This window comes from Vipera ursinii (assembly GCF_947247035.1).
Source record: "Vipera ursinii genome assembly, chromosome: Z".
NCBI lineage: Eukaryota > Metazoa > Chordata > Lepidosauria > Squamata > Viperidae > Vipera > Vipera ursinii.
Genome location: NC_139517.1, coordinates 85,058,850 through 85,086,061, shown reverse-complemented (window position 1 = coordinate 85,086,061; position 27,212 = coordinate 85,058,850). Strand labels below are relative to the sequence as shown.

At 37.6% G+C, this 27,212-nt stretch overlaps 1 protein-coding gene across 2 annotated transcripts; it reads left to right on the top strand.

The window, feature by feature from the left end:
* RAB5A (RAB5A, member RAS oncogene family) lies at positions 1–27,141 on the top strand. Of its 2 annotated transcripts, none has more exons than XM_083379388.1 (6): positions 1–181; positions 10,051–10,303; positions 19,511–19,662; positions 20,782–20,904; positions 23,397–23,490; positions 25,724–27,141. In XM_083379388.1, the coding sequence occupies exons 2-6, from the start codon at positions 10,141–10,143 to the stop codon at positions 25,837–25,839; spliced, it is 648 nt and encodes a 215-aa protein (XP_083235514.1). In that variant the 5' UTR covers positions 1–181; positions 10,051–10,140; the 3' UTR covers positions 25,840–27,141. The 2 variants fall into 2 exon arrangements, with proteins under 2 accessions (XP_083235514.1, XP_083235515.1); XM_083379389.1 differs by lacking the exon at positions 1–181 and adding an exon at positions 704–1,163.
* The last annotated feature ends 71 nt before the right edge of the window (positions 27,142–27,212 follow it).

Sequence of the window (27,212 nt, the reverse complement as noted above, 5' to 3'; positions counted from 1 at the left end):
GTAAAGGAGGAGGGAAAGACGGAAGTTGGAGGCTGTGTTTACCCCATCGTGATACACGGAAGAGCCTCGTTTCCTTGTCTCCTGTGCCGTCAGCCACAGGGTCGGGCGTTCGGCGGCAGCCTTTCTTTTGCTCAAGGAGAACGGAACTGGCGAAGAGGCTCTGGCTTTCTGTCACAGCCAGGTAAGGAGACATCAAAGCCGGATCTAATGGGGGAGGGGAACCGCCCGTGGTCCGAACAAAATGGATAGGCGCCTGCGATGCGCTCGCTCCCCCTCTTTTTTGGGGGGGCAGGGGGAGGGGGAGTTGAGCGTTGGCTACGATGCCTCAGATCGCCGTGGAAGTGGAAGGAGATGCGGCAAAGACCGAGAACTGAGCCGGTTTCCCTTTCACCCTCAAAATGGCGCCCCCAATTCTCCCACTTCCTCTTATTCCTGGGGCAGGGCTGCAGGAGAAATAACACGGGGGAAAGGCGATGTCTTGGGGCAGAAGGGATTTTTTGGGAATGCAGGGAGGGCATCTTTCCGAAGAGGGAATGAAATACGGAAGCCGAGGAAAGTTACTGGCATCTACTTATCTTGGATCTCTTATAATGTAATTTCTCTTGGATGAGGGAGGTTAAAAGAGTTGTAGGTATGCAAAATGCCGTATAGGAGATTCGTGACGTGGGCTTCCTCCATCCTTTGCAGCAAGGATGTACTAAATGTGACATGGAATTATACACAAGTAGAGAGATACTACAGGAATGTTGCTCGCGGATTAGACGTTTGAGTTCATTTGGGTTTTTTTAATTACTTGGCCTGTGGAACTGATGTGAGATTTAAACGACAGAAAAGGGAAGGTTTCATTTAATTCTTTTTTTAAAAGGACTATTTCTTTCATTGATAATCTCTAATTATTAGTGGTATTAACTTCTGTAGTAGATTAGAAGATGAATATTTTAACTTCTACCAAATAAGAACTTCAGGTTATATTCCTACTATATTTCAGAGGATGCTGTATTTCTGTTTAAAATTGGCAAATTACTATTTGATTCTGTATTAAATTCTTTTTATAACTACCTACCTAATTATTAATCTGTAGGTTTTACTTTTTACCTTTTTTATTTTTGTATGAATGGAGTAAAATCAGGAGAAGACACCTCTCTTCTATTGATGTAATAATTGTAAGTTAACATTTTGTAAAATGATCTGGAAAATTTATTTAGCAGTAAAATGAATGTTAAATACTCATAGTTCATTTTTATAACATTTTAAAGCAGTAATCTTATTCAAGTTATAACTGCATCTGATATTTAATGTTAGAAATTCAATTTGAAATTAATGATTACTGGTACTTTTAGCACAGTGTAATTTGTTCCTAAGTAAAAATAGATAATTCTAATGAAAATAATTTCCAGTGAATTAAAAAATGTTGTCTAAACATAAGGTGATATTTAGTTATTTTTTTCTTTTTGGTGAATGGCTAGTGTCATTATAGTGGCTGATATAGAAGCTATTAAAAATAAAAGTCCCAGTTTATTTTAAATTTTGTGAGTCCTTCAGATAGATTTGGATGCATTGAAGTAAAATAAGAGACATGAATTGATGAAATGTGCTTATGCATAAGATAGCCATATAATGTTGATATTTGCATGCAAATCTTAAAATTAGAGCATTCCTTTCTCATGTGCTATATTTTTATTTGATAGGTGTAATTGAAGAGCCCCCTATGTTGATTTAGTATATGTTATATTAGTTAACTAATGCCTATATTATTCCTAAATACTTAACAATATCTCACTGTTGAAATAATAGTATATAAACATGAAAAGTTATTTTGATAAGGTATAAGACTTTGGGGCATTTTGCAATTTAAAGTGTCACTCCTTTTATTAAAGTTCTAACCTCAAGTTATATGAAATTAGTTATAAAAATGCACATCTGAAAATTCAGATTTTATTTTTTATGAAATATCAGTATCATAAAACAATTAAAACATACTGCAATATTTAAATTCTGCTTTAAAATTTGTGGCTCATTAAATATTGTTTCAGATCCATTTTACTTTGATTTCATAAGAATCTGCTTTTTTTACCATGAAGGTTTTATAATCTAAATTTAGTTTTTTAAACAGGACTAATAGTTTATTAATATGTAATTCTTTCCCAAGGTACTACTAAGACAAGATACATATTCTTGCTTCTGTCACTGTTCCTGCTTCTATTTCTGGATCCCAAACAAAATAATATGAAAAGACAGGAGAGAGGTCTCATTTTTTTCCCTTTCTATGAAGAATTAAAGTTCATGCTTGTTCTGTTCCAATGAAATTGGTCCTAAGTAGCTCTTGGGATGGAAGAGAGGGGAGAGGATAGTGAAACTATAAGCTTACTATGTTTAAGAGTGGCACTTACTAGCAATAGAGTTAAAGAACCTTTTGTAATGCATTTAATTATGGTATAAATGTACTTCTTTACATTTTAAAGAAGAACTTTATGAATATATTTTATATCTAGATTAAACGGCTTGTAATCTTACAAAGGGACGCGGTGGCTCAGTGGGTTAGGACGCTGAGCTTGTCGATCAGAAGATGGGCAGTTTGGTGGGTCGAATCCCAAGTGCTGTGTAACAGAGTGAGCACCTGTTACTCGTCCCAGCTTCTGCCAACCTAGCAGTTTGAAAGCTCGTAAAAATGCAAATAGAAAAATAGGGACCACTATGGTGGGAAGGTAACAGCGTTCCATGCGCCTTTGGCGTCTAGTCATGCCGGCCACATGACCACGGAGACGTCCTCGGACAAAAGCTCGCTCTTCAGCTTTGAAACGGAGATGAGCACCAGCCCCTAGAGTTGGAAACGACTAGCACACATGTGCGGGGGAACTTTTACCTTTACCTTAATGTTACAAAATGCTTGTTATTACAAATTACAACTATTTTTCCTCATTTATACTTTGGCTTTTATTTTTTGTTTTCAAGTAAAATTTATATATGCAAACATCATTCCATGTAATCCTAGCTATAATTATCCATTAGAAATCCAACTTGTGTGTCTGTAGAATAGCTGTGTTTTTTCCTTGAATAAATGCGATTTCATACGACAGTGATGACAAACCTTTTAGAGACCGAGTGCCCAAAAACCGCCTCTGCCTCCCACCCTACCTGCTCCGCCCCCGCCTGCCCACTGCCCCACCTGCCCGCAGGGCCATGCACCACCTCTATGGCCTGCCGCAGATTGCCCAGGCAGCCCTGCAGCATGCCCTCCACCCATACCCCACAGCATCATCTGCACGCTATGGGGAGCGAGAGCGGAGTCTTGGCCCTGCTACCCGCATATCTCCTTGGCTGCATGCGGGCCGGGGAGACTCTCCTCCAGGAGGGCTGCTGGTGAGGGGAGGCGGGGCTCGGGCGATGGCACATGTACCCACAGAGAGGGCGCTGAGTGCCGCCTCTGGCACACATGCCATAGGTTTGCCACCACTCATAGGATCATTAAAGAATTGCTTTAAAAAGATGAGTCTTAAAGCATCAGCATCTTTTTTCAGGCAAAGAAGTTCTGTGTTTGCATAATTCAAAAAAGGCATAATACTCTGTAATTGCAATGAAAAAAATAAAAATGCATTTTGTTTGCTGATACCTGGATATAGTTCATTTATATTAGAACAATATATATATTATTTCTTAATACTTGTGCTTTAAGCATTACTATTCCTATGAAGAATATGTAAAAAGGCTAAAACATCCAATTTAGTTATTATCTATTTCTGTTTTTAACATTTATAAAGAAGGAATCGATAAATCAACACTTTTTAAATGGTAAGATCATCAGAGGCCTTAATTCCAATTTAGAAGCATAAATAGCAAATCTAAGAATTATCTTTTTGTAGTCTATTTTCAGGGCTGAGATAGTAATTTAAGAGATCCTTTCTGCACTAATTTTAATAGCTTTTGTGCAGTAATGTATATGTATATTAACACAGCAAGAATAACCAATCTAGTGTGTTCAGATATTTATGGATTCCAGTTTCCCTTTATAGAAAAATCCTGAGATTCAGAAAATAATGTAATTCTTTGTAAATTGCAAGATGTCATTACTATAATTGGGGAAGCAACCAGAGTCATGTCACCCCCATATTTGTAGTGTAGTATCAGTTTCATTTTAACTAGGATACAGGTAGTGATGTTGAGCTGAGTAAGAACTGATTAATATATAACAGGACGTGAAGTAATTGATGATCCAGTGAAGTTCTGAGTAAATTGTGTGACTACTAAGCAGCTAAACTGGATTTGCAATACATGTTTACTAAGGAATAAATTCCACAGTATTCCATCATCTTATCTTTAAAGTATGCTTTGATTGAGGCTTAGTGTCAAACAATGGTCTATGTGATCATGTTCTTAAAAGTAACCAGATATATTTTCAATCTTAATACCAAGGGAAAACAATTTTTCTTTCTTCTCCCAAAATAGTTTTCAATGTATGAATCTGTAAAATTTCTCTTTAAAAACTTGCTGTTATTAAAAATTCCCATGTTATATGTGATTAGAATTACAAAATAACAGATTTGGAAGACACCTTAGAGGTCTTCTGATTCAACTCCCTTTTTTAAGCAGGAGACCCTACGCCATTCTGGATAAATGACTGTTTAATATCATGTTAAAAACTTCCAGTGATGGAGCAACTAGAATTTCCATTGATTAATTGTGCTCACTGTCAGGAAATTTTTCCTTAATTCTAGGTTGGCTCTCTCTTCGATATGCTTTCATCTCTTACTTTTTGTCCTGCCCTCCACTGCTTCTCTCTCTGACAGTCACTCAAATTTTGGAAGACTGCTATTATGCCACCTCTAGTCCTTTTCTTTTTTAGATGAGGCATACCTAATAAACACAACTGTTTATCATATGTGTAGCCTCCAATCCCTTAATCTTCATCATTCTTCTCTGTACTCTTTCTAGGATCTTAACATCTTTTTTTGTATTGTGGTGACCAGAACTGGACACAGTATTCCATATGTGGTGTTACCAAAGTAGTAGATAGTGGTACTAATACTTCATGTGATCTTGATACTATTCCTTTGTTGAAGCAGCCTAGGATTGCATTGGCTTTTTTGGCAGCTGCAGTACAACTGCTGCCTTATACTTAAATGATTGTTCACTAAGACCCCTAAAACCCTCTCACAGTTAATGCTATTGAGCCAGGTACCACCAATTTTATACTCTGCATTTAGTTTTTCTTGCCAAAGTGTAAAAATAGTAATTTTCTCATCACATTCTGTTGGATAGGGCCCAGTGTCCTGGATCTTGAGCCTGTCTTCTAAACCAGGGCTTTTCAACCTTTTCACAGATTGTATTACTTTTAGGACATGACAGTAAGCAAGGTGTCAAAAACTTGATGACTAAAAAAAGAGGGGGATTTTGGGCTTTACTGGTTAGATTCATTTGTTGTTATAGACATGGCTAGTTTATAATATTATGGAAAAGTAAAAAGTTGAGGTTCAACATTAATGCAACAGAGGAAGTCAGAAGTCAATGCCTTTTCTTTTTCCCTTCTTCCCCTCACTTTTCCTTTTTTCTCACGCTTCACTCGCGAAAGCCTCTCGCTCGCTCTTTCACTCACTCACACGTCGCTCACAAAAGCTACTCTCTTTCGCTCACGTTGCTCGCAAAGGCTGCTCCATCGCTTTCTAACTCTGTGCTTTGTTAACAAAAGCCTCTCTCTTCATGTGTTTTTCCTCTCCTGCCAAAACCTTCTTTTTATAGCTTCTCTCTCCGCCCTCCTCCTCTTTTTCTCTCCAATCGGTATGCAGCCACGCACGCAGATCCTGGCGCTTCTTTTGAGCCCTGCAGCTCCAGCTGATCTCCAGGCCTTCGCAGCACCACTTTAGCTTGTTCCCTCCCCCGCTACACTTGGCTAGGGGTACGGGTGCCACGGTGCCACCGGTATAGGGCTTATTATTTTCACATACAGGAGGTGGAGTGCAGGGGAGCCAATGGGAGTCCTGCCCTCTCCATTGCATTTCTCCGTTCGTTTCTCAGCCTTCACCGTGTGTTTGTGGGACTAAAAAAAAAATTCAATCAGACCTTCTAACTTCTCTTGGAAAAAAAAAGATCTTGCAAAGTTGGAAGGTCTGATTGAACTTTTTTTTTTTTAGTCCCACAAACACAAGGCGAAGGCTGAGAAACAAACGGAGAACTGCGATACAGCTGAAAGGCAGGTTAGTGGAAAAAACGCTTGTGGGAGGCAAGGACATTTGGGCTGGGGTGGGGGTGGCAATCTTTCCCTGCGTGACTTTGGCAAGTGTCTGGCAAGCAGAGGGAAACAGTTTCACCTGTTTCACCTTACTTCATAGTGGCGGCAGCAGCTGGCAGGATGGAAGGCAAATGAGTGGCAGCAGCCGATAGAAGTCAAAAGTGCATAGTTGTTAGGTGAGCTGCAGCGCCCGCCAGGGCCCGAAGAGGTTCAGCCTGGCACATGCAGCACTGAGTAGGCATGCAGGCTGGTGCTCAGCAGCTCAAAGGTGGAGGCCTCGGCAGCGCGGTTCCACTGGTGGCCACTGGTGGAGGATCCTGGTAGGCTGACAGGGGGGGGGGCAGCCAAGAGCAGTGCTTCCAGAAGAACAAGGAGCCTCCACGAGGCCAGAAGCAGCACGGGTGGCCACTTGGCACCCGCCACGGCCGATAAGTGTCCCAGGAGCAGAAGGGCCAGCAGGCAGGGCGGGTGGAGACTGGCGTGTGTTGAGAGCTTGGCCCACAGGCACTGCTAGAAAAGCAGCAAAGCTGTGACCAGAGTTGAGGTCAGGCAGGACAGTGGCAGGTTGCGCAGCAGCCGCATGGCCTGCACAGATCACCGTTCCTGTCAGTACCTGTTAACCTGGCTGAAGAACAACCCGGCCCGGGCACCACCGGCCCCAGCAGCAGCAGGTGCAGGAGGCCCAGCCTTGGCACTGGCCAGGCGGCAGCAGCGGCAGATTCTGAAATCGATCCAGAGAAAAACAGATTTACTTTCTTCCCTTTTAGCCCCTTCTGTGTTCTCTTAAGAGCTAAACGGCAATCGCTCAGGGAAAAGGTAAGGGGGGGATGAAGAAATCTTTCTCTCCCCCCACATAGGAGTTCCTGATGTCAACTGGCCACCCCCCCCCCATCTGGTTGACAATCACTGCAGCTGGGGCTTACTTTCAGGAAAACACTGTACCCACACCTGAGACCAAACTACAGAGGTTCAGTAGCAGTCTAAGTTTTGCCAGTTAACTATCCTTCCATCCATCCAACAAGAGTAGAATAGGAGCAGCAGTCTTCTCAGAGGAAAACCTATTTGATTTCAGCTTTATTTATTGATTATATTCATTTATAAATGTTACCTTTTTAATTATTAGTGCATGTTTTGATTAACTGATTGAACCCATGTAATCAATAATAGATTATGCAGAATCTTGTACTAACTATACCATACCTATTTACCCAGTTGTAATCCTTTCCACAGACATCCATGTAACTCGTATCTGCTCCAGATTTGAAGCTGCTGTGGAAAAAGGAACTATCCTACCATCAGTCATACCACAATATTTCTTCAGAAATAAACCACACTGGGAGAATATTCAGATTTAGTAATGTTCTAGTCAATTTACCGATAGCATGTATTTGTAACAACAATATGGAGAAACATACCTTGAGAGAGGCAGCACTGCTAAAATCACTTGAAGTCACAGTGTTCCTGCTTAGGAAGTTCAATTGAGCTGCACATTTCGGTGTGAAAAGAAAAAAAGAGTTTGGCATCCATAGTTTTCCAGTTCAGTTTTGTTTCTATATTCTAAAAATTATAGAGTCTCAGCACTGAAGTTTTGCTGTAACACGGTTCTTTTTCTGAGAATTAGTAAATTCCAGTTCTGCTTGCGGCATTGTGTTAAAATAATGTAATTGTGTAAATTGTAATTTATTTAGATGGCTATATTTTATAAATTAGAGATTTGAGTGAGCATTGAAGACAATGAATGTGAACTGAGAGCCATCCTTGTCCTTTGAATTATATACTTGGGTAGTAAGAGTCGAGAAAAAGCCTAAATTTTATCTTGGGTTACATTTAATTGAAATGATGAATAGTTACGGTAATATGATTATTCTGTTAAGATATTTACTAATTTTCCCACTCAAATTCCATTAAAAATTGCTATTTGTAAAAATGTTCGGTCTTCTAGTGTGATGCTCACAACAGTTTCACTGTGTCAACCATACATAACGATTAGAAATGGGAAAAAGTAAAGGTCTTGAGTAATATAAAGGGAAACTAGAGACAGTCACTCATGAAAGGAGAATGTGAGAAGTGGGATTTGTCTTTATCATTCTATTATCTACTTCACACTGTTCTCAGCTACAAAGTAATGAGGAAAAATGGGTTTTATTTAAGTGTTGAATTAATTAGACATAAGGAGCAGTTTAGTTCTGGATTAAAGAGGTGAACCAATCCTCCTTTCAAATGTAAATAAAGCTAGTTCTTGTTTAGCTACTGCAATCTATTCCGGTAAATGGTTGCTTAGCAAACATGTGACAGAGAGAGAGAGAGAGACTAAAGATTTCTGGTTGTTGCTATCTCATCCATAAGCTTCAGCTAGTGCAGAATGCAGCGGGGGGTGGGGTGAGAGGCCCATGTTACACTATTGTTCCATAAACTACTGGCCGCCATTTTGCTTCAGGTCCAATGGTTTTCACCTTTAAAGTCGTACATGGCATGGACTCAGCTTATCTGAGAAACCAACTCAACTTGATGGAATTAGCCTGCCCGCCCCTTCCTATGCTACTAGTAGGGACATGCTACGGACCCTGTCAGCCAAGGAATTTTGACTGACAGGGTCTAGAAGAAGAGTAGAAGAAGAATCTTTTCTGCTGTGGCTAGTGCCCTCTGGATCAGGCCTTCTACCATCCTTTGGACCTTCTGGAAGACTTGAAGACATGGCTGCACAAACTAGCCTGGGGGCCCAATGGGAACGTGTCACTTTGGAGCTGACTAATGGAGTAGATAACACACCACCTTTTTCCTGTGTGCACTTTGCTCTTCTCTCTCCTTATTAATTTTTTAAATTGAATTTTAAATTTAGGACCCTTACTTAATGGTTTAATGTTTTATAGTGCATTTGAATGCTGGTAAGCCATCCAGAGTTGCCTCTAGCTAGATGGACAGCTCACAAGTTTATTTATTTAATTAATTCTCCTGGGTATCAATGCCCAAGTTGCTTTCATTCCAGTGTGTGTTTTTGGGTGCAGAAATTTGGTTGTAAGTGCATGCATTGGTCAGATAATGATATTTTACTACTGTTTCTTACTGTCATATTTGTAAACAATTGCTAATTAAAGTAGTTGCTAAATGAAGATTGGCTATATTACTGGCATCTATTTTGGCTACTGCACTGCTGAGATATCTGAATAACTAGAGCTAAAGTCATATTTCTTCACTATTGTTTTCAGTTCAAAGCTTAATCCTGTTTTGGACTAGCAGATTTAAAATAGATGTCCTGGTAATGACAACATTTATCAGATTAAATTGCTATGGCCAACTAATCTTTCCCTTTTGTTCATAAATACACACCAGTAGTTTACAAATCTTCAGAGTAGAGTATTGTGAATGAGGAACTCAAAGTATTTCCTCTGTATAAGAGTAAAAAAGTATTAATAAAAATGATGTAATTTCTGAAGCAAATATTTATTTGGCTGTTTGAGTTGTACCACTGCTTGTTACTAATTTTATTCACATTTTGTAAAGCTTTTATTATAAACAGATTATGATTAACAATACCATTCAGAGATAAATTATTTTGCATTGTGTATTATAGTACTTTTAGGTCTTTAATATTAATTCTTTGAAGATATTGGTGGAAATACAGTTCAGTGTCCAACTGTATTTCCCTGAACCTGTTATATATATAAATATGGTATATAAATTTGATTTGCTGTAATTCATTGCTGGTTAACCTGCTGTCAAATATGCATAGTGTTTTGAAAATCAGGGCACCCTATTGATGACTGTAAGTTTTAGTATGACTGTGCCCATGATCTTTTCTAAAATGTGAATGCTATTTTATATTACAGGCTGCCTTGAGGTGAAGGCACATTGAGGTTTGCATCCTGGAATCTATATTTTTAAGAATCTGAAACAAGGGACTCCTTTTTAGTTTGGACATGGCCAACCGAGGAGCAACTAGACCCAATGGGCCCAATGCTGGGAATAAAATATGTCAGTTCAAGTTAGTTCTTCTTGGTGAATCTGCAGTTGGCAAATCAAGTCTGGTGCTTCGCTTTGTTAAAGGCCAGTTTCATGAGTTCCAAGAAAGTACAATTGGAGGTGAGAAATGTTAAAATTTCAAATTTAATCATTTATGCTTATGAATCTGTAATTCATGTCAAGGTAAATAAATTATGCTTAATTGTATCTCTGTCACAGGCTTATTGTATTACTTGTGTAATTTTAAAATGGTTTGGGGCTCTTTTACTTCCAATGATTTTTTAAGTATGCTTAAAAATCTCTGAGACAAGTTTTAGAGAAAGTTCTTAAATGAGACACAGTTAATTACAGATAATTTTATAATCTACTGTATCTTACAGTTAAGTTACAGGTTGTTGTCGCTTACAATAATGGTATGTGGAAATGACCTTGAGAAACCAGAGACAGAAATGCTGCCTAGGGAATGAGGACCATAACCATAGCTTAGCAGTCCCCAGTCTTTTGTCTATAGACCAACAGCAGCGATGGGGGGAAGGGATGGTTTTGCACATGTAACCTACCACTTACATGGCCTGGTTCTCGACAGGCCCTGGACTGGTAGTGGTCCTGGGATTGGGACCCCTGTCATAACTGCATAATGGATGGAGCAAGTGGCTCAGGAAGGACACTCCCTAAGTTATCAAGCTGTAAAGGTGATTGCAGGAGAATTATATTATTGGATTCCAAGATTGATGTCAGCCTGTATAGGAATAGGAAAGACCACCAGATAAGTTAAGTCTACTTTATGCTAAAGCTACATTTATAGAACCTTGCAAATCTGAAAGTACAATTCTGACACCATCGCTTTTACAGCCTGATAACCTAAGAAAGGTCCCTCCTTAGCCTCTTGTTTTGTCTGCTGTGCAGCTGTGGGCTGTGTTCCCTTTTATCTGAGTATTTCCTAGGCAGTATCTCTTTGTTCCAAAGTCATTCCCACATACCATTACAGGAACTTACAACCAGAATTGAGCCAAAAATTTCCATTGCTAGGTGAGGCAGTTTTTAAGTAAGTTGTGCCTCATTTAATGACCTTTTTGCTACTATTGATAGGTGGATCAATTAAGTGAATCATGGTCATTAAGTGAATCTAGATTCTCCCCATAGATTTTGCTTGTCAGAAGATGGCTAAGAACGTTAAAAAATGGGATCATATGGCCCAGGATAGCGCAACTGATAAATACATGGCAGTTGCCTATTGCCCAAATTTTGATTATGTGACCATGGGTATGCTTCAATGGTTATAAATGTGAAAAACAGTCATAAAATTTTTCCAGTGCTGTTGCATCTTTGAATAATCACTAAATGAATAGTTGTAAGTTGAGGATTATTTATACATTTATTGACCATTTGTTTAAAGTTGCATTAGCATTAGTATCAGATCCTTCCATGCTATGTAGCATATTGGGCAACAAGGGATCTCCAGCATTTTTTTTATTTTGGGCAAGTACTTTAGTATCTTCCCATGTGATGTTTAGAGTCTTTTAAGTCTTCCATGAACATTCTTTGCCATGTATTTTGAGGGCATCCTCTTGGATATTTGGCATTGGGGCAAGGAGTTTCCATCTCATTGCCATCTTGAGGATTCATATGGGGAATATAACCTGCAAGTTGGAATTTTCTGCATGCAACAATGTTATGTAATTCATTAGTAATATGGTCAAAATAGTAAATCTATTGGATTTGATGAAGGCAACTTTGTTGGAAGACATCAGGTCTGTTGTTATACTCGCTGTCGTCTTCCAGGTCTTACTGGCATAAATGGCTGTTGGGATTGCTGTAGAGGCATGCAAACAGCATTTATGTTTCAGTGATATAGACAACGACCAGATTTTATTCATACTCTGGAAAATAGCTGTTACTTTTCCAATGTGGGTCTTGATGCCTTTCTGTGCATCTTCATTTTGGACAGTTATATTAGCCAAATAGGTAAAACGTCCTACTTTTTCAAGTTGCTATGATCCAAGTGTGATTCTCCTTATCTGTGTAGAGGGGCTCATATTTATGATCTTCGATTTGTTGGCACTTATCCTGAGGCCAATTTGGTTAGTTCTTCATCAGAGGCAGTTGTCACTTGTTACAGTTTTGTCCCATCTTTCTCAAGGCAATATCATCTACAAAATACAACTTACAGCAGTGCATAAATAAATAAATACCCCTTTTATGACTTTTGTAGTGTTCCTCAATCACACGATCACAGTTATAGTCCATAACCATTGTCCTTTGTCGGACCTGTGGGGTTTTTTTCCCCTCTTATGAAGACATGCATCATAATACTAGTGATGTTTATGTGGAAGATTAATATGTTCTCTGTTCAGGACATTACTATTATTACTCTTTAATGACTAAAGGTAGTAATCCTGGAACAGTATCCAGGTAAACTATTGATATCTGAGAAAAAAATATCTCTTTGACCATAAGTTAAAGTACAGCTTAAATGCCTAAAATATGCCAATTGTGTTATTAGCAACTTAGTGCTTTTGATTCTAATTAGCAATGAGTATCTATATGACCGTTGCACTAACCTTAATGATGTTAATTCATTAACCCATGGTTGGGAATCACCATTTAGTCCATTATATTTATAGCACTCATAATTCCCAAATTCAATAGAGTCTTATCTTTAATTTACTTTAATGCTGTTCCCACAGCTGGCTTGAAAGGGAAGTAGAGGAAAACCCCATATGAAACTTGACACTGCCCATGTGATATGGATACTGTAGAAACCACAGCTTATTTTCCTCTATACTGCCAGTTTTACAGGGACATTTGTCACTAGTTGATTACCCCACTTTTATTTAAATTTCTGGGGTCTCTGATAGTTTTTATTATATGTTAAACAATCAAGGTATATTTATTAGTGTAAAACATAGTAAAATTTTATTACATTATGTATACACGTCACTCACAAATAGTTGCCAATAATTCGTTGTTCGGGATAGTTTGCTATTGTTCATTTCATTGAATATATTTTTATTGGTCAGTGACTGAAATACAGTTTCTATCTTCTGTCTAGTTCAGCATTGCCCAACCTTATCGAGTTGGTGGCCGGGCATGGTGGGGGGGAAAGAGGGGATGGTTTTGTGTGAGAGGCAAGTGTGTGCACAAGCATAGCTTCATTTTTATGAGTAGCAGTCGGCGCTTGAGTGAATGGGGCTGCTCACTGCTCATGTGAGTTGGGCTGCACCAGCCTGCTACTCACACATCCCAGTTGCAACTAAGCCACGGCTCACAGGTTGGGGACCCCTGGTCTAGTCCATTAGTATGATGCACTAACATCTATCATTGTTGGGAAGAACCAATAGTCTTCTTTGGCCATGATGGTGGATGAGCATTTATGAAGAAAGTAGGGTAAACCCTATGTTGTTTCATCATTAATAACAATGATTATCAACACTGCTAATTAATGATACAGAAAATATTTACACACGCACATCTGTTATTGGCATGCTTGGGTCTTTAAGCATTCTCCCACTTCTTCATGGATTGAGCACATGTTTAGAATTCAGTGTACTATTGGGGACAATTTGTTCATGGATTATTTTATACATCCTTAATAATTGATAAAATTCCAATAATTTTATGTATTTAAAATACCAAGGAGCCGTGGAGATACAGTGGTTATAATGCAATATTGCAGGCTAATTCAGGTCACTGCCATGAGTTTGATCCTCACTGGCTCAAGGTTGATTCAACCTTCCAAGGTTGGTAAAATGAGGGCCCAGATTGTTGGGGGCAATATGCTGACTCAGTAAACTGCTTAGAGAGGGATGTAAAGCACTATGAAGCAGTATATAAGTCTTATTATTGCTTTTGCTATTAATGAACAATTGCCCTGAAATGTTTTTACTAAATCAGTTTTAATAATACTATAAATGGTTGCAAGACATTCTGAAAAATAAGGAATTGGCAGCCTAGAGCCTTAAGATCTGATCTAACTGAGGACCATTGCACTGGCTATACATGCAATAGTACAATGTAAACATACAGTGTGTTCTCTTGCACATTGCCAGACATGTACCATTAAAGGTATCCTATGCGGTTTCAGCCAATACTTTGTATGTGGTAACTAATAAAATTAAGGAGATCAGATGTCAACTGCAAAAAACTGGGCAACCAGCAGATGGCAGCAAAATTTTTTTTTATATTTGCTGTCATCTTCGGTGATGCGGTTACAGTCTACATTTGTTTGCCCTAAAAAAATGTTGAGGTTAGTTTTGTCTCAGAATAGAAGCCTATGTACCACATAACATGGATGTTATTTATTTCAATTTTTTAAATGTTATGTCTATTGCATTAGATCCTGGTGGCATAAGTTGAAATAAAAATACATTATACAGTGTTTAGGTTTGCATAATCTGCTAGATTATTGTTGCTTTCTTCAGAATTCTTGTAATAAATACAAATTTGGCACATATATTGCCATGGAATATACTAAGAGGCTCACAACCATAAAGAAAGAAATGAAAAGAAAGTTTTAACAAAGTGAAAGTAAAAGAATAGAAAAAGAAAACAAAGAAAACAAATCAATATGACTAGTAAAAAAAGTTGAACAGAGGGGAGGGGGTGGAGTCTGCTGTCGATCTAGAGCAGAGGTCTTCAAACTTGGCCCTTTTATGACTTGTGGACTTCAACTCCTAGAATTCTGTGAATTGAAGTTCACAAGTCAAAAAGGGCCAACTTTGAAGACCCCTGCTCTATAGCCACCTGCACAGTTGAATTCTTCTATTGTGTCCCAGGCAGATTTGCAGAGCCAGATCTTTGGACTCTTACAGAAGGATAGGAGGTTGGGGGCAAATCTTACCCTAGAGCAGAGGTCCCAAACCTTTTGGGCATCAGGGATCAGTCCCGTGGAGAGAGGTTTTTCTGCGAACTAGAGTGTGTGTGGTTTTGTGTGCTGCCTGCATCTCACGGATGGGGCTTTGCTTGTTTCTGTGGACTGGTTGCTGGCATGCCACAGCCCAGTATTGGTCCACAGACTGGGGTTTGGGGACCCCTGCCCTAGAGGGTAGGGTGTTACAAAGCGTGGTTGCTGCAGCAGAGAAGGCTCTTTTTCTGGATCCTGACAAAGTTCTTTGACTGATGGGATCTGCTGGCCAGAGTGGAACAGGATAGTTGTAGTGGGACAACATATTTCATCAGATAGCCTGGACCTATGTCGTTAAGAGTTTTAAAAGTCATAAACAACATCTTGAATTGCACTCGAAAGCACATGGATTGCCAGTGTAGATTGTGAAGCAGAAGTGTAATATGAGCCATCCTAGATGCTCCCAAATACTGCTGTCACTGCCACACTTTGCACTAATTGAAGCTTCCAAATGGATTTCAAACCCGTAGAGTACATTTCAATAGTCCAAACAGGATGACTAGGGCTTGAATAACTGAGCGCAGGGAGTCATAATCCAGGAAAGGTCGCAGCTGGTGCACAGACTGGAGCTGTGCAAAATTCTCATAGTTGTGTCTGCTACTTGCTTTTCAAGCAGGAGATGTGAATGCAGAAGAACCCCAAGTTGCAAACTGGATCTGAACAGGGAAGTGCAATCCTGTCCAGTACCAGACATGACAACCTCTGTGTACCCAAAGGTACTCAGTTTTCCAGGATTCATTTGTAATCTGTTGTCTCCCATCCAGGCATTGCGAGAGAGCAGAGAAACAACCACTTGTTTATAGAGATGTAGTGTCATTTGCATATTGATGATATTTCAACTCAGTGACTGTGTGTAGATTTTAAATAGGAGAGAAGAGTATGCTACAAGTGAGCAGTTGGGTTGGATCTCACTCCATATTAATACCAATTGTGACCAACCTCAAATAAAGGGACTGAACCAGTTTAAAGCTGTGCCATCCACCATCCAACTCATGAAGCTGACCAAAAGAATGCCATGGTTAATGGTATCAAAGGCCACTGAAAGATCACGAATGGTGAGAATGGTTCCATTACTCTTGTTTCACTCTCAGTAGAAGCCATCCATAAGTCTCATAGCTAGGCCTGAATCCAAGCCTTGAAGGAGGTCCATGAAATCCTTTTCATACTCTCTGGAGCTGCCAAGCAACCGCCTTTTCTACCATTTTCTCTAAATGACAAAAATTGTCCAGGCAGGTGAGGTCAGGTGATAGTTTCTTAAGTAGAGGACAAACCAGAACCTCCCCTTAAACAGTCCCAAGAATATTCCCTCTCACAATGAAAAATTTATCACTGCATGAACTGACCTACTGGTCACTGCCATGGAGGCTTTCATCAGCCCAGAGAGGCAAGGATCTAATGGAGAGGTAGTTGAATTGACAGCACAGAGGACCCTCTCCACTTCCGCAAATTACTAGGCAAGATGACTCCCTAGACCTCATGAGGATCTGCACCACAGAAAGATTTTAACTGGGAACAAATCTTGAGTGATTTTATCTGATAGAATGGAGATGTCTTGGGGATGATTGTTAAGCCTCTCCCCCTCCTGGACTAAGAGAGATTCTGCAATTCAGAACAGGGCCAAAGAGAAACCCTCTGCAGATGCAATAAAAGCAGAGAAGTATTGTTTTTTTTCTTTTCATTTTATTGCAGATTTATATATCACTCTACAGCAGGGGTGTCAAACTCAATTTCATTGAGGGCCGCATCAGCATTGCGGTTGCCCTCAGGGGGCCGGGTGGGTATGGTCAGGGTGGGCGTGGCCTACTGGGTGGGCATGGCCAGCTCTACATCGTTCGTATCAAGGGTGCCTATGGGGGCCTGGGCAGGAGTGGGACAGATCTGGCAGAAGGAGGGTGCTGGGCCAGGGCCAGGGTGCTGGGCCAGGGCCAAGGCAGTCATTCCCTCACTGTTTCCAGGATGGCTTCGTGGGCCACATGAAACCACTTTGTGGGCCGGATCCGGGCCCCGGGCCTTGTGTTTGACATGTCTGCTCTACAGTGTTTTATAGCAGCAGTCCCCAACTTTTTTGTTACCAGGAACCAGTTTCATGGAAGACAATTTTTCCACTGACAGGGGAGAGCATGTAAGCTAGATTCTGCACATGTGCAGTTTCACTCACCTACTGCTCACCTCCAGCTGTGCAGCCCAGTTCCTAATAGGCCATGGACCAGTACTGGTCCACAGCACGGGGGTTGGGGAGCCCTGTTTTACAGCATTCTCTGAGCGCTTTACAATATCAGCATACTGCCCCCAACAATCTGTGTCCTCATTTTACTGATACAGAAGGATGGAAAACTTGAGTCAATCTTGAGCTCATCAGGATCAAACTCCTGACTTGGTAGAGTTAGCCTGCAATACTGCATTCTAACCACTGTGCCACTACAACTCTTTTTAGATCTTATTAGCAGACTCATCCTCATCTCCAGTGGCATTCTCTTAAATAGTTTCAGAACCCTTAGTTCCTCTATGAACCATGGGAAACAATGGAGTGAAAGGTCAAGAGAGATCACATAGGCATAGTCTTGTCCAGAGTCACAGGGGCCTTTTCATTCCAGGCTGTTCCAAGTCTTCAACAGCAAATCGTGCAATAAATCCTCCAGGACATCCCCCATATCCTTCTGGGGGCAGACCATTTGGGTGGATCTGGTCTCTGCAGAGGCGGGTGGTGTAAAAAAGAGTCTCAAGGATATTTTTAGATTCCCCCACAGGTCATGTTGACATTGCTCCAATAAGAATATTAGATCTGGTATGTGACCACTATTCTGGTTTGGATCTATGACATAGCTGCCATGGAGGTTATGAACTGAGCCACTTCTCAGGCTGAGTGCAAGGAAGGCGGTTTGAAATCAGTCAGCTTTTACAATTGACTTATAGTGAATTTGTCGGTACCGATGGTGTTCAAGTGGTGCTCCAGTTGTTTTGGAATTGAACCCATTATTATTTATTATCTGATTATTTTCAATGTTTGCTGACTTTCAATATTTGTAAACCCAGATTGGCACAAAATCTTATCAATAAAATAAAAAATAACGAAAATTTATAAACCATTGGGTCTAACTTGTACTTTCTTAGAAATTTGAATCTGCCTGAGACACTATCACTTATAATACAGATCATAATTAAAGCTTGTTCCCAGGCGTTTTACACTTTTATTCTTTTCTTTGCAATATGCTGCAGAGCTGTAGCAGTCTATTACCTCTACCTTGTTTTGGATCTACTTGTTCTTCCCAGAATACCTCACACACATCCACACACTTGTTTGTTTGTGTGTGTGTGTGTGTGTTTCTCTGCACTGAAATCATCTTTAAGAAAGATTTGCCATAATAACTAAGAAACTAGAGAAATGAAGTTGGAATTATTTAATTTTAGAAACTTGGTATGGTAAAGTATTTCATAGGAAGTAAGGAAATAATATAGTACTTAAGCTCAGTATTTGTGATTATATGGACAAGTTATTAAATTAATCTTCCTCAGTCTGGTAATTTTTGAATATGTGGGATAGAAAAGGAGATCTTATCATTAATCATAAAACCCCTTATAGTTTGGATTTAGATAAGTGTCATCAGCACAAGGTTACAAAGTTCTTCGATATATGAGAGATTGTCTTCCTATATTTAAATATTTTTATTGAAATTTAACATTGCAAAGTTATGAATTGAATTTAGATTTGACCTTATACCATGTTTCCCCAAAAATAAGACCTGGTCTTTTTTTTCTTTTTTTTTGCGTCCAAAAGAGGCACCAAGTCTTATTTTAAAGGGGTTTCTTTTCCACTGGCAGTGGCACCAACCAGCCAGCCCACTTCTGCAGCTAAAGGAGCAGCTTAATTCTGCAGCTGAGAATGGAGCTTGGGCCTGCATTTCACAGTCAGAGGCCTTTCCAGGCAAGCTAAGGATTGAATCCATAGCTCGGTTCTTAGCTGCAGAGGCCATTCGGAAAGGCCTCTGACTGCAAAATGCAGGCTGGGGAATGCAGCAGAAGAATTGGGCTGGCAAGTAGAGGCAGGCTGCAATGGTAAGTGGGTGTGTGGCATGCGGGGCAGCTCCACCCCTTCCCTATCTTGATTTTTAGACGGTCGCCTCGTCCCAAAACTAGGGCTTATTTTTGGGGTAGAGGTTATTAGGCCCAGCCCCCAAAATCAAGCTAGGACTTATTTTGGGGGTATATCTTACTTTCGGGGAAACAGTAATATACACTAGTATCTACACATAGTGTATAGTATACATACTATGTCAACTCTAAAATGCAGCCCTGTGTCTATAAAACTGTAAAATAAAGCACTATTACTATCATGGAATTTTTAATGGAGTGTGGCAGAACAGAACATTCTAAGCCAATGGGACATGCAGAGAACCCAATTTCTGTTCCTTTCTCTTTTTCTTTAGCTGCTTTTTTAACGCAAACGGTATGTCTTGATGACACAACAATAAAATTTGAAATTTGGGATACAGCTGGTCAAGAACGGTACCACAGTTTGGCACCAATGTATTACAGAGGAGCACAGGCAGCTATAGTTGTTTACGATATTACCAATGAGGTAGGTAAAGTTAATGTGATAGTCGAAATAGAAAACATTAATATAGTATTCATTTATACAATGTGACATAGTATTTCCATCATAACAAACAATATGTTTGCTCTACTTTTAACATTCAGTGGCAGTTGTTCAATAACATAGATTATTTACATTCAAAAATTTAGGACGACAGCATTTTTTCGCTCACCTGTCTGTCATTTCCTAAGCATCAAGGGGGTTAACTTTAGAATAGATGTCAGGAAATCATCTTCTGCTATATATTGCTCCTAAAGTAGCTGTTTTTTTTTTCAACTTTCAAAGCAATTTGCAGTATATGTTCCCAAATTGTCATTTTGCAAAATATTACAAAGGTCTGTATTATACCATAAAATATCAAATTATACTATTGTGCTTTTGATTTTACTCAGTGAAAAATATTGCTATCCATTTTGGATTTTTTTCCTTCAAGTTTAATTAAGATAGTTTCAAATTTTTATACAGTATCATTTCTGCATCTTATATGGGGTTGTTGCCATGTTCTCTTGTTTATTTTTTATTTTTATATTATTAATATTTTATATGAAAGCTAGCTGGGTGACTTTGGGCCAGTCATATCCATTTTATGCTACAATAATGAGTGAATATCTACATGTCATGTCATGTTTTTTTTCCATTCTTTGCTTCAAGATATTAAAAGAATCTTGTAATTTATGTACATTTATTATAGAATAATTTTTATAGATTGTAATCTATTTCATCAAAGGTATAAAGAATAAGATATGTATGCAAAATATAGTACAGTAAACTAATAAAATGGTTAAAGGAAAAAATGTAGGTATGGAAGTCTATATAAGCTATATAGATATTCGCTGTTTGCACAACATTTTCTTTTGCCTATTTCACGTTAATGACTTGGCTGTTTTATAGATTAATTTATAATCCTAAACACATCTTCATTGATGTCAAGAGTTTTGAAGCAGTTTATAGTTATAAGAGTTTGTAAAATTAGGAGTTTATCCAACAAAAGGGGAAACAGTTAAATTAAAATGTAGTTTTTTGCATTGGATATCCAGCCATATCCTTTTATGGCATCTTGTAAAATGAAAACAGAAATGAGTTTTTTCTTTAAATACTTAACAGGAATCTTTTGCAAGAGCAAAAAACTGGGTAAAAGAACTCCAGAGGCAAGCAAGTCCCAACATTGTAATAGCTTTAGCAGGAAATAAGGCTGATCTAGCTAACAAAAGGGCTGTAGATTTTCAGGTAAGTTTTAGTTCTAATATTTTGTCTGAAATTGTAGCTTTGCTGAAATAATGTATAGAAATGTAAAACACTAGTAATATTACTTTGATAGGATTCTGCTAGTTAGATATTTATTTTATGATTCATATTGTGAATATTTGAAGTCATCACTCAGAAACATCTAAATCTACTGATCAATGTAAAAATAATAGCTGGGAAGCAAATGCTAGTAATTACAGTTGTACCTTGGTATTTGACTGCTTCAGAACTCATTGAATTAACATATTTGGATGCAAAAATGTCTCGGTACTCATAGTTTCTTTGGTATTTGGCACCCTGCAAAAAGAAGAGAGGGACAACCGCAGAGGGCAGAGAGGAAGTTGCCATACTGGGAAGGCTGCTGCAAAAGGAAGAGGGGGATGGCCACAGGGCGGACAGGAAGGCAGCCATGCTAGCAAATCACGGGCATAGGAAAAAGGACACACAGAAAGTTTTTCCCTGCGAAACAAATGGTCACGTTGAAAGTCCACTTTGTTTGGCACTCGTCATGCTTCCCAAGACCAATTAACATTGAGTACTGAGTATCACTGTATTTATACCAACAGTATAAATACAGTGTATTTATACATAAAGAACTATCAATTCTCCCTCCTCCTTATTAAGCAACATAGTCATATTTATTACAATAATTGTAATTGATTAGAACTGCCAGATGAGATTGAAGAGCATAACTCATGTTATACTATTATGAATAAAGGAGTCTATCTTTACTGTTAGTAGTAAAGGATTTTACTCTAATTGTTGCCAAGGGCCATTGTGTCAGTGCTGTCCAAAGACATTTCTGTGGTCAAATGGCCAGCATGATTTTACAGAGTGCTGTTACTTTACCACCCAAAGTGGTACCTTGCAGTGCAGTGCAGTGCTTCAGGAGTGAAGAAGCTGGGCTTGTTGACTGGAAAGCCAACAGTCCAGTTTCACGACCCAAGCGTCACATGTTGGAGTGAGCTCCTGTTCTTGCTCTAACTCTTGCCAACCTAGCAGTTTGAAAGCATGCAAATGCAAGTGGATAAATACTATCAATACATAATTCTATATAAAAAAGTTAAAATGCAGTCTTAGATGCTGTCAAATTCAGAAGCCCAGGTATACTGTATTAGTTTACCTAACACATGTTAATATGCTTGAATAAATAAAATATTACATTTGGACTATAGAGGATCCAATTTAAATTGTCACACAGTCTTGGGGTTCATTGGGTGATTTTTGCCAATCATTAAACTATTTTAACAGATTTATAGCAAGGTGAAATGTGAAAAAAATATATGCATACTTAACAGGCAGATTTTAATTGGTGATAATTATGGGTAAAAGTAGGACCTGTCAGGAATTTTGAAGGCCATGAATAATGCAACTCTTTGTGTATAAACACTGTAGAGAAAAGCCCCAGCTGTAAAAGAGGGTATTTGAATTGGAGAGAAAAATTAGAAATGCTTCCATGTGCTTGTCAAAGTTTTAGCAAAGCAGATCTATTCTTTAGTATTAATATTTCATTACCTTTAAAGTAAGGATGAATAACATTGCCAAGAGAGTTATCAACAATAAGTTAACACATATAAGTGCTAATGTCATATCACAAACTTATAATACTGTATATATTTTCTTGGTTTTCAGCTGTCACCAGAGGTTCAACTGTATTAATTTTATAGTATTTTCAAAAATTAAGTCTTAGAGATCACATCTGCTTGGTATTTACTGTATTGTAATAGAATTTTCTACTTATTTGGAGATTGTTATTTGTTGCCTTTCTGAATCTTAAGTGGAATCCCATAAATCAGAAACATGACTGTTTGCAGAAATTCCTATGAAATAGGATAGTTATGGGAGATGTGTTAAATTTAGCATCACTATGTTTATCATTACAAGTATATTTTAGCAAGCACCAACCCAAATAGCATGTAAATACACTGCAGATTTAAAGATCTCAGTAAAAAATAAACAAGACTTTGAATTGAAGGTGATTCATGGTAACTTTTGTCAACAATTCAGAAATTGTTATTTCCTTCTTCAAGATTTTTTTTTTATTTTTGAGTTTACCGTAAAAATTAACTCTAAATAAATTCTGTAGAGGCAACAGTATAATAATGCGTATAACTTCTAATAATTTCCCTTGTTAGCCCTTTTGTTTTCAAAAAAGTATAGAACCATAATTAGAATCCAATTTTCTTTATACTTTAATCACCAAATGAGCTTGTAATAATAGATAATAGATCTTGAGAAGAAATCATTCAGGAGTTTTATACTTCATTTCTACTTCATCAGTTGCATTTTTGTTCATTTTTGTAGATGTCACACCAAATATTTAAAATTGCTAGTTTTTCTGAGAGCATTGATCTGACTAAACTAGTCAAGTCAAAAATTGATCTTTAAAACATTATTCTAGCTCCAGACAATACTTATAGTTTGTATAATACAGAATTACAACAAGAAAAATAAATGGCATTTTAAATTTACAGGAAGCACAGTCTTATGCAGATGACAACAGTTTATTGTTCATGGAGACCTCAGCTAAAACATCACTGAATGTAAATGAAATATTCATGGCAATTGGTAAGTGAACTCTTAAAGTTACAGTTCAAAAATATTTTTGTGATACTTAAGATAGAGTAGTCATCAAAATCATCAGACTACAGTGGCAAATGGACAGCCTAACCTCTGGTTTCTGCTTGATAGTAATGTGACATTTTTAATCATAAAATACACAGCGATTTTATACAATTTGCTGCTATTTATAAATTAATAAACTCAAAAGTATTAATAGAATGCAGAATATTGAAATAAAAAGTAGATCAACAAAAATAATGTTCACTTTGAACATGTAACGATTTATTTTTAATGAAGCACTTTTGATTTTAAGTAAAATAAAGTATTTCCAATACTGCTATGGCAGATAGTTTATGGGCCCATAAATCATGATTGGTTGAGGAAAATTTAGTTTTATCAAAAGGAGCACATAATTAATAAACCTATTAACTAAATGAGATCTGAAGGCTGTTATACATATGGAATGGAATCCAAGCTTATTTGTATATTGAAGGTGGCCTAAATTAAAGCCTTAATTTGGCATATCTTATTCATTAGGCCTATAGAGATGAACCAGTTCAAGTACTACTAAACCCAAATCCACAGTTATATTTAATTTCAGTATCTGAGAATCTGTGTTAGGTCAGTTTTTACTGATTGTGTCAAATTAAGCTCATTCCAATATTTATTTGTTCAGTTGACTGGAGCTATATCATATTTGTTATGTTGACATCTTCTTTTATTCTTTTAAGTAGGTAAAGTCCCATTAGAAAGCATTTATATTTCCAATGTGTTTGCAAAGTGATTTCCTATGTGAAAGTAAAGTGTTTACAGGTAGTCCTCAACATACCACAGTTTGTTTATTGACCGTTCAAAGTTACAATGGCACTGAAAAAAGTGACTTATGACCGTTTCTTATACTTAACAACCTGGACTGACAGGGATTTTAATTATGTTTTTAATTTTTAACTTAATTTTAATTTATTCTACTGGGGCTATTAATTTAATTTCTTTTTAACTTTTGTATTATTGTATTTTATTGTTGTTAGCCGCCCTGAGTCCTTTGGGAGATAGGGCGGCATATAAGTCCCAATAATAAATAAATAAATTGCAACATTGCCAGGGACATGTTATCAAAATTCAGACACTTGCCATCTGACCCATATTTATGACGGTTATGTGTTCTGGGGCCTTGGGATCGCTTTTATGACTTTCTGACAAGCAAAGTCAGTGGGCAAGCCAAATTCATTTAACAATCAATGTTACTAACTTAACAACTGCAATGATTCTCTTAACAGCTGTGGTAAGAAACATAAAATGCGGCAAAACTCACTTAACTTTCTCAGTAACAGAAATTTTGGGACTCAGTTGTGATCAAGTCAAGGACTATCTGTACTTAAAACTTGTCCTGTGTAATCTTCAGTACTGAGCTGCCTTTTTGTGTGTATTTCAAAATGAGTACAATCTTATATAATTAAGATTAGAAAAGAAAATTAGAAAAGTAATCCTGAATATTAAAAATTTTATGAAGCAGAAAAATTAATTTGAATGAGATATAAACCAAGCAAAATATATTATTTATTCCCATGAAAATGTATTAATTTATTGTCCAATTTTGCAGCATTTATATTTCCAGGGACCTTTGGCAATTTATATCAGGGGTCCCCAACTCCCAGTCCGTGGACTAGTACCAGGCTGCGGCATGCCAGTAAGCGGTCCACACAAACAAGAAAAGCCCCATCCATGAGATGCAGGCAGCACATAAAACCACATACCCTCTGGTCCATGGAAAAACCTCTCTCCATGGAACTGGTCCCTGGTGCCCAAAAGATTGGGGACCTCTGATTTATATAGAAAAATTGACTCATTGAACACTTTGTAATAAGCCATGATTTTTTTCAACATGGTTTTTAAAATAAGTCACAGTGAACATTAACGGGCAAGTTTAAACTATACACAGACATTGAAATAGCTCCATAATCTTTCAGATTTTTTGAAGAAGAAATACTTGTGTGCTGCAAAAAAAAAAGTAATTATAGTATGAAATATATGGTATAGTTATTGGAACTAGCTGCTGATAAGCCAAGTTAAAACAAGGCTTATTCAAGAAGCACTGTGTAAGGATCAGGTGAACTTTGTCAACTTGTGGAAGATTAGTCAGAATAAAAAAAAATGTTCTGTTAGCTATACATAAAGACAGCTAATGCTTTTTAATATATATATACATATATATATTCTAATTTTGCTATATTTTTTATAGCTAAAAGGTTGCCGAAGAATGAACCACAGAATACAGGAGCTAACTCTAGTAGAGGAAGAGGAGTAGATCTTACTGAACCAACACAACCAACTAAAAGTCAATGTTGTAGCAACTAAAATTTCAGCTGCTTTAAACTGTCTTGAATATTCTTCCACTTCCTAACTTGTTAATAACAATTTGGAACGTTTAACCTGGCCCGATACAGCTTCCAAAAGTGAAGAGACTTATGAAATAGTTGTTTCTAATACAGAATGATTTTGTCCTAATTTTTAATAACGTGCATGTATCGCTGGCTGTTATGTTTCAACACTGGGGTGGGGTAGGACAAGAAGCTGGCTAAACCTGCTTCACTGAAGAGATTTTTAACTGGATTACATATCATTAGGAATAGAAATTGAACTGCTCCGTGGATCTCCGTGGATATTGGTTACTGTTAAAATGTAATGAATAGAATTGGGATCCTCCATTTGTGATATGGCAAAAAAGGGGTAAATATACCTTCTGAATTTCCTGTAAGCTTATTAACAGTATTTATGCAAAATGTTTATGTGGGTAATTACCATTTAAATATACATTCCACAATTTCATAACTTAAGTGAAATATGTGCAAGATTAATTTTATTGATCCTGTGCCTGCTGAACAATTTTCTTTAGTTATTACACTATATATAAATTTGTCAAAACCCAGTTTAATTTTTTTTAAAAAAAAATCAAGCTTCACACATTTTTCCTGCTTTTAAAATGTCACAACCAATGAATTCAACTTGTGATGCAACACATCTTTCCCAACAAATTGTTGAGACATATGAAAACTAGGTAGCTGATTTTGATTTTAATCAGTGTTGACCATTAACACAATTACCTTTTCCCTAAGAATATAACTCGTCAGAGCACTAACAATTATGTACATTCAACTTGATTTTAAATTGGGATGTCAATGTACTGTAAATAGGGTACTGCATTGTAGTCTACATATGTTTAATACTCTGTACTATTTAAGAGTTGCTTAAAATATACAATATGTACAGTTATTTTAAAGAGCTAACATTTTGTTTTCCCCAGATTGCAAGGGGGATTAAGTTCTTCCTTCATGGCTAGAACAGTAATAAAAGATGCTCTTGTACCTGTAACATAAATACTACTGTCTGTCTGTAATGAATTCTGCAACATTGTTTCCCAAAGTCCATTTTATTTTGATTTGTCCAGTATATTGCACTAATTCTTTAGTTATTTTCATTATATGAAATCTACCAAGTGTCAGAAAAGATGATTTAATCTATTTAAATGTTGAACTGCTAGCAAAAAACTTACATGTGCAGATGTAAATTTGCAGTAATTTGGGCTTAGCAAAGAAAATAACAGTTCACCAGTGTTTAGTTTTATATTGAGTGCTCAGGTTTGAATAAAGTGGTATAAAAAGGAAATCATGGTAATCATTCTTTTAAAACAAGTGTTTATTTTTATGCATTATCTCAGTGTTTCTTACTCT